The sequence below is a fragment of the Triplophysa rosa genome, linkage group LG17 (assembly GCF_024868665.1).
Source record: "Triplophysa rosa linkage group LG17, Trosa_1v2, whole genome shotgun sequence".
NCBI lineage: Eukaryota > Metazoa > Chordata > Actinopteri > Cypriniformes > Nemacheilidae > Triplophysa > Triplophysa rosa.
The window spans coordinates 20,521,777-20,530,605 of NC_079906.1; the positions used below are offsets into that span (position 1 = coordinate 20,521,777).

Sequence of the window (8,829 nt, forward strand, 5' to 3'; positions counted from 1 at the left end):
CTGAATAATTGTTTTCAATTAAAACCAATATACATTTTTTTGGACAAATGTTATTCTCAAAAGTGTGCTTGTGTTATCTTTCTTTAAAATAAATGTCACTTGATGTAATATTAATATTGTGATGAAATGTCGATTCAGTATTGTGACTTGAGTGTCCAAATACTATTTGAGACTGCATGCATGTTATATATGGTAGTCTTACACGTTATATGAAAAAACACACAAAAAAATCACCTTTTCTCATTTCAGAATCATAAAGTGTCATTATACCAATTCATAAATAAGTCTTTGCTAACCATAGTATACACTCTGCATTGTGTCTTTTGGAACAGGGGTTTGAGAACATTTTTGAGAAACAAACGTCAGCAAAAGTTGTCTAGCAGTTTAAACACTTCTTTATACAAAAAATGGAAATGCATTTTAGAAAGGGGGTCCCTCGCCAAAGGTTTATCATATTTGGGGGTCCTTGGCATGAAAACCCCCTACAATGATAAAGTGTTTCTGGATTTGCAATTTTATGTGTGAACTGTCCAATTAGCATCAAGTCTCATTTTGCGTTGAGGAAAAGGGATTTCATGCTCTTTGTATATTTGTATGTCATTTGTATATTTAATAGCTTAAATGAGAGACATCACATTTCCCCCATGATGCATCTGAACCGTTTCATAATGAATTGATTTTATTAGACAGAAAATTGTGTGATGCAGCTGAACGGTAATAAATGGAATCATTTCCCAAGAGATGGAGGAGAATTTAGCATTTGATGATTAAATCCATACATTGACACTCGCTTTTAGACATGCTTTTAGTATTTGAACAGACAATTCAGAAAAACAGAGGCTGTAGTGATATTGTGTTTATTTCTTTCAAATGTTTCTTCAGACAGTAATTTCTCCTGAACTACTCAGCACGGACGCCACAACACGTCTTAAGAGTGTAAAACCATTATTGTTGACTTAATCGAAATATAACAATAATATTCTTCTATTACAAAATACCCTGCTATTCACTGAGATACAGCAACTTGTGTAAGACGTCATTAGTGTTCTCCGCCACTAGAGGGCAGAGTTGTAGTGATATAGTTTATGCTTAATCTAAAGTGACATTTTCTGTGTTCTTCTTCCAATAATAACACACAATTTGATCTACAGTCAGTGATGAAAGAACGTGTTAAAAACATATGACAGAAGTATGACCATCTTCAACATTTCACATCAGAACTGACTACTACATGCCAATTCTACTCTATGTGTTCTATTCTATATGAATTGAATGGCAATTATGACCTCAAATTATAAAATAAATTACAGCATAGACGTATTAAAATATTTCAAAAAGACAACAAAAAGATACACAAAACTGAGCAAACATGTGAAGAAAACATATATCATGACATCTTATTGACTGTTTAACGATGAGAGAGATTTAATGCGTCTCATCTTTGGTTCAAAACATACGGTTTTCAAAGGTATATTTGGAAAAAAAACATATATCAAAGCGTAATTTGGTTATATTTCATTAATATCTGGACAGATGTCTTAAGGCTAGAATCCATCCCCTAAATAGTCAAATACCAACAAATTCCAATGGTTGTAAATCTATTGGTGTTTACTGAACACTTTAACAAAGGCTTGCATAACATTTGTATTAATACAATATAAATACAAACATTTGTATAAACCAATATGATCTAGCATTGTCAAAATCTCACAGGTTTAATGTAACAGCAACAGATCTGATGTGTGACTATTGTTTTGAGGGAAAGGTTACGGCTGGAAGTTAAACTAGGCGAGGAAAAAATTACACTTGATTTATTTTCAGTTTTCTCACCCACCACACACTCCTGTTACCTAACACACGACATCATGCTTTTAACAAAAAAGACCTGTGTGAATATTGAATTTGGCAACATGTTTAAATGAGACCTGAAGCAATTTCTCTGTAATGAAAATGCCAAATGCATGCGGTGCAAAACAGACTCAATTATAGATGGGACAGTAGCAACGATAAAAGCCTGCAAGTAAATTTCATTTGAATGCAATGATCATTATGATTTCTATCAAAGGTGGAATATATTTTCAGTCAATACAAATAAACAGTCAGAATCGAGCACTCTTTAATAAATAGATATTTAAAAGTTATATTAAAATGCAAGCACAGCTGTGTGTTGTGTTCCAGAATTTAATTAATTTAATAGCACCTGGCAGGTTTGGTTTAAGTTGAATTTTCATTACAACGCAGGTGATAAAACGTGACAGAATGAAGACAATTGAGGGCAATGAACACGCATTTCCGTCACGTTTTCGCACCTGTGTATTTTTAGAAGTGAGAAAACGAAGAAGAAAAAAACTCTTGCTGTTAGCACCAAAACATCATGCAAAGATTTCATGCAAAAGCTGTGATACTGATATCATTTGATTTGATATGATATGTGTGAGGTGATATAAATAGTGTAGATCTGTATTAGCTTGCTATAAAATGATATGAAATAACATGTTCGCATGCGTAACGTTGAATTAATCGCAAAAAACACAATGCAATGCAAAAGCATAGACTGTGTTTCGCTGCCCACATCTGTACATTTGAACAAATCACAACTGCAACCAAGTGTGCTCGGTGTCAAAGGGTACTATCTAAAAATACATTTATCTCTCACGATGACAAATCAGTAATACATGTCATTTATGTTCAAGACAGTACACGCACTGTTTCAAACGTCTCTCTACTTTCTGTAGCGTAGCTACCACATGTATGTTTTTGAGGTGTCTATCTGTGAGTTTTGAGGGTCGACCGGTCCTTCTTTCTCTTTCTCAGTCTCTGTCTCCCAGAGGTTGATGAGAGGTGGGTAGAGCTCGTTCAGAGGGATGGAGGTGGTGTGCTGCATATATTTCTTAAGAGAGTGGTGACACGATTTCTGCTTCATGCGCCGACCCATGTAGAACACCAGCAGCGCCATGATGCATATGGCGAACATCGAGCCCATGACCGCCGCCAGTGCTACGTTGGTCTGCTGGGCGACCATCTCCACGGCAAAGCTGGCTTCTTTGGTGGTCACGTTGATGCAAGAGTGCTGGGTTTGCTCCGTGGCGGCCATGGTTAGACAAACTTGGTACTCTGTGGAGGGAAGCAGGTGTGTGAGGTTATACTCTTGGACATCTACGGGAACCGTCGCGGTGTAGCTAATCTGTGGATTGTTGATCTTAACGGTAGCGCTTAGCCACTTGGGTTGTGCCACCTCGTGGGTGACGAAGGGGGCAGATGGGTGGACCTTCCATTCTAGCACCACGGACTGGGCATGGACGATTTTCGCCAGGACTATTAAGGATCCCGTTCTGTTCACCACCCCATGATGACCTGCACTATGGCGTTTCCCATCAAAGTTACTTTTATCAACATACACCGAGACGCTCCGAGTGTCCGCCCCCTCCGCGTTCCAAGCGACACACGTGTACAGCCCAGCATCCTCCGGTTCAATGTGTGGGATCTCCAGAGTGCCTTGGTTTTGCATCCGGTGCTTCTTCTTGATTCCCTTACCCTCGTTCAAGGATGGTGAAACGGCTTCGGATGTAACTTTGTCACCGGTGGGCGTCACCCAGTAAAACTGTGGCGCAGGATCGGCCACAGCCCAGCAGCTGAGTGTCAGAAGCTGACCTACGGTGACGTTCAGCTGTGGAGGGAATGCATGCTGGGAAATCAGAGGCAGGCAGGTATTGCTCGCCCCATTCCAACTTGCAGACACCACTTCCTGTAGAGACTGGCCAATGAGATGTGGAGGTGAGGCACAAAGAGTTATTTGTGGTTCTAAAAGTTTGAGACTCGATTGGTTGCCCAGGATGGGGCCCCAGTTTGCGAGACAATCGCACCTGAGTGGGTTGCTATGGAGACTGATTTCGTCCAGACTGGGGAAGGCAGATGTAATCTCATGGGGCAATAACGTGAGGTCGTTGTTATGAACCAGTAAGGTGCGCAGGCTGCGCATGTTCCCAAAAGCAGAGCGGTCTATAAGAAACAGGTGGGGGTTGTTGTAGAGCTCTAGTTTGGCCATCTGTGGAAGGTTGGAGAACGCCCCCTTCTCCACCGACACCAGTTCCTCCATGTTGTTCAGACTGAGTTCTTCCAAGTGAGGAAAGTCACGGAAATCACCTTCCTGTATGCGGGCGATGGGGTTCTTATTGAGGTCAAGAAACTTGAGGCTGGGTAGAACACGAAGGGCTTTTCTCGGAACGGCCGTCAGCTTGTTATCGAAGAACGAGAGACTCTCAAGATACTCTAATCCCTGGAATGCACCCTCAGGGATTTCCATGAGCCCCATTCCCGCTAACACCAAACTGTGTAGTTTAGAAAGGGGGTGAAAGTTCATATCCTGAAGCCCAAGAATCGGATTCTCCCCGATCATCAGGATCTCCAGGTTGGGTAGGGCCTCGAACCAATGACTGTCTATGGCCACGAGCTTGTTGGAGTTGAGATGGAGCCTCAACAGGTTCCCCAAGCCTGAAAATGCACTAGGACCAATAGAAGAGATTTGATTGTGGTTAATATAAAGCTCCTCTAAGTTGACTAGATCCTTCAAACACAAATCAGGCAGCTCCTCTATTTGGTTTTCCTCAAGGTAAAGCGTGACCAGTTGGGTTAGGTTGGTCAAGCCGACATCTTTGATCTGCGTGAAGTGGTTCTGTGAGAGATCCAGTTCCGTGAGATTGACCAGACTCCGGAGTTCTGAGTTCACCCTGGAGATGTTGTTGCTCTGAAGAAGAAGCACCTGAGTATCGGCTGATATGTTCCAGGGGATTCTGCTCAAATGGAGTTCGTTGCAGTCAACAGTCTTGGCTTGATGGTAGACCGACTGCGGCGTGTACCATGGGCGGGTCTCGCAGACACACTGGGCAGGGCAGAAGGGAACGGCAAGGGAACAGCGACACGCGGCCAAAAGCAAACAGACTGTGAGCAGTGAAGTGGAAATGGCAGTTCTCTCCATATTGAGGATCTCTGGAGTGCTGAGCCCAGTTGGTAGCTGACAGTTGGAGGGAAGATTTCGATGGGAACTTTCTCATCCAGCCCTGCAAAAAGCAAAACATGAAAAGGTATTTAATTATACATGGCTTATGATGTCTGCCGAGTGACAATGACATTAAAGGAAAAGTGCACCTAGAAATAAAAATCTCTCAAAAGTGAAAAAAAATCATCACAAAGCTCTTTTTCATGTAAAAACAAAACAAGCAAGCAGCCAGTTCACATTCAAAGTCCTTTTCTTATCTACAGATCATTTTTCAGTCTTTATTCGTTCACTAGTCAAATGCAACTTTCAAACAAATATGATTGGGCAGGTTGGATGTCAATAGCAATCACAACCATTGGTTCTGTCACGACAAGACTTCATATTTGATTGAGAGAGGTGCATGCTAAGTTGCATGAATTATTTTTCAGTGAAAAAAATGTTAAAACTCTTTCCGTTCATCTCTCAAAGCAGTCATATTCAGACTTGAAAAATGTCATGCACAAGTCGTATTGTCTACGTTTTCAATGATGTAAGACAGAGTGGCATTCTTTTATTTTCTCAAAAAAGATAACAGTATACAGATTTTAAAAACAAAACGAAGGAGAATTAATGATGTCAGAATTTTCCTTTTTTTAGGAAACTAGTCTTTACCAGTTACTTTTACAATATACAACCGCAGAAAAAAATAAGAGACATTTCTAAATGTTCATTTAATCAGCATTTCTTGATGTATTGTGGTCATTTCAGTCCAGTGTCTGCTGAATTTCAACTAAATCAAACCTCAGGAGTGACATTACAGTTTTTCTCAGTTGCTTCGGTGCATTTCTCAGATCAGAAATGAATGTTATTCAACCTTTACATCACCTTGTCACTTGTGCGCATCAGAAAAGTAGTTTCTTATTCTTTTGAACAACTTGCAATTGCTTTAGTACAGTGGTCACCAACCCTGCTCCTGGAGATCGACCGTCCTGCAGACTGCAGCTCCGAATCAGCACACCTTCAGAGGGCTCAGTTTCAAGATCATTTACAAAAGCATGTGGTCATTTCGGATATCGTTGCATTTTACTGCTGCGTTGCAAGAGTAAGACATCCCAAAGCCAAAGGGACAGTAATTCCTCATACAGCACTGCCTGAGGGGCTCTCCTATGTTTCTCTTTTCTTTTGCAATTTTTCCCATTGTGCTGAAAATAATGTTGTATTTTCTTCATCACAGTTACTTTTTCAAGCTTGATGTGTAATTTGTTGACAGACCAACAGAACAAGTGTAAAGTGAATCCTGTTCAATCTTTTGCTTTCAGTGTCGCACATACAGTTATGTATAACTTTGTACTATTGAAAGTGAAATAAGTCAGTCTTGTGCATTATCAATGAGTGTCATTACAAACTGAAGCCATAGTTTACATCCGAAAATACTCAAAAAAATACAAAATAAAGCATCCGTTATATTGACAACATGGCTAAACATTTTGACTGTCTTGTTCATGAACAATGACACATGAAGGACTTGCCATTTTCATAGGACGGACATGTTCACTGATGTAAAAATGTAATTTTGAGAGATGAACTAAGGATTTTGAACAAATGACACGCTTTTGCAGGAAATCCATGATGTTGTGCAGTTTGTAGAAATTGTTCTGAGAAATGCATATATTATTTAGGTAATTTTAAGGACGATTTGAGAAATGCTCCAAAGCGACTGAGAAAAACTGTAAGTCATCCAACAGCAATGTGAAAGAATGACAGCATGACAAGACACATGAAAACTGTGATAAAAATACTAAATACATGTACAAATATTACTGTTGTTTTGCTTAAAAGTGAATATGAATTTGTTTTCTTTGCAGTATTTAAGGTCTGAAAAAATACCGAGCATCTTTTCTGTTATTTTGACCCGTTTGTCCGGTTTTTATTTGAAATTTGGGAGAAATATCGTTAGAAATTCACAGAACGAAACAAAAATGATCATTTTATCTAAACGCATACCTATACTGTACATTTAGTCTCTTAATCGTTTCTCCGGCTGTATATAGTTATTTTTAGCATCAGCTGCTGCAGATGCGTAAAAAAATCCTTTTTGCTCTCCTTACGATTACTGCAAAACAAATCAAAGCAAATATTGAAATAAATATATGAATGCAATAAACATCCCGAACTGACATTTTTAATATCCCACAATTTTCTCCCCGTCGTTCCCCTGCCAGTGCTCACGGATGCTCTCTGATAATTGATTATTCAGTCATCTCTCATTCTAGTCAAAGGGGGAGCGATTGTTAGCGAGCACGCAGCATCGTTGCGGCCTGCATGCAAAAATACACCTGCCAACGTCTGACAAACACATGAAAGGAGCCACACATCAAAGACCCGAGCGCGCCGCATCGCCTGTCTCAATAACATCTTCCCGTAAGCGTAAGTCCACCCGAACGAATCCCAAGATCTTGTAAGCGTTAAGTGAAACAGCTCTCAGAGGGGCTGTAACTGTAAGGCAGGACGGGCAAAATAAACAGCAATACAATAAACCAGATCCCGAGCACTTTATCACACTTTAAACATCCGTGGATGCAATATTTCCAGAAGCGTTTCGGGTCTCAGGGGCATTTAGCCCTGAGCATTTTGACCACTTTAAAATTCGCTTACCAACAACCGACACATATTCAATCTCAGGCCAAAGAAACTAATACATTTGCCCTAAAAATAACCTACGTTGATGCATAGTGACATTTGTCTTTGTTCTTTTTAACAGGCAACAATCTGTTTTGTTTCAAGAGTAATGCCCTGGTTTCAGATGGGAGGCTTTGGTGATGGACTAGCGCTTGATCCCCCTCCACGCCCGGGTCTGTGATGCATCGCTCCCCTGATTGCCGCTCGGTGCTAATGAGCTGATCTTAACTAGCAGGAGGTGCGAGAGAAGAAACGGAGACTGTGAGCTGTTAATGGGCCATGACTCATACAGACACTATACCAAAACCTACGAGAAAAACAGTATGTCTTCTATCGCTATTCTGTGCGTAAGAATTAAGATCAACAGCATTGAAGGAACTGAAGTTCACCTTATTCAAAATTTTGCCATTTACACACCCTTATGACTTTTATTTTTACGTCGTACACATTTTTAGCATATGATAAAAGTGAACGGGGGACTGGGCGGGCAGGTTTTAAAATGAAGATCTTACCATCTCTAATGAATCAAATATGGTACCATTAGACGCGATGCATCATTTATGATACTTTCTGGTGATTTTCTGTCATTTTGAAAGTCAACAGCCCAAGTGCACATTTACCTTTATTACATTAAAGAATACAAAATTGATACTGAATTGATAAAAAACTCATATAGGTTCAGAACAATTTGAGGGCAAGTTAAAGGGATAGTTCACCCAAAAATGAAAATTCTGTCATGAATTACTCACTCTCTAGTTTTTTCAAACCTATATAAATTGTTTGGTTTGGTTGCACAAAGAGACGAATGCTTGTAACCAATTTTTGGACCCTATTGACTACCATAGTAGGAAAAATGAAAAGTGCCCCAGAACTGTATGCTTTCCTATATTCTTCAAAATATCTTCTTTTGTGTTCAAAAGAACTAAAAATACTAAAGAGTACATAACATGAGATCATGAAAATGACATTTCATGCAGTGCGTAATGTTGCCGTGTTTGAAAGTAAGCAGTCTGCCAAGTTATAAATCCAAAGGTGAATGAATCACAAAGTTATTGGCTTGGATAAAAGGGAGTCGACTCTGAATCACGCAAACGAGTCGTCCCTAGTCCGATTCGCGAACCACCGCGGATTTACGTCACTACATATAGTCCCCGCCTACGTTTTGCTAGGACTGC

General features: G+C 40.0%; 1 protein-coding gene across 1 annotated transcript in view; it reads right to left on the reverse strand.

The window, feature by feature from the left end:
• Positions 1-781: 781 nt before the first annotated feature.
• The window catches only part of si:ch211-180f4.1 (uncharacterized protein LOC100144405 homolog), a 19,902-nt gene continuing 11,854 nt past the window's right edge, over positions 782-8,829 (reverse strand). The window contains exon 2 of the mRNA XM_057357120.1: positions 782-5,057. Within this exon, the coding sequence (XP_057213103.1) occupies positions 2,741-4,975 (2,235 nt within the window). The 5' untranslated portion in view covers positions 4,976-5,057 and the 3' untranslated portion in view covers positions 782-2,740. The remainder of the gene's footprint in view (positions 5,058-8,829) is intronic.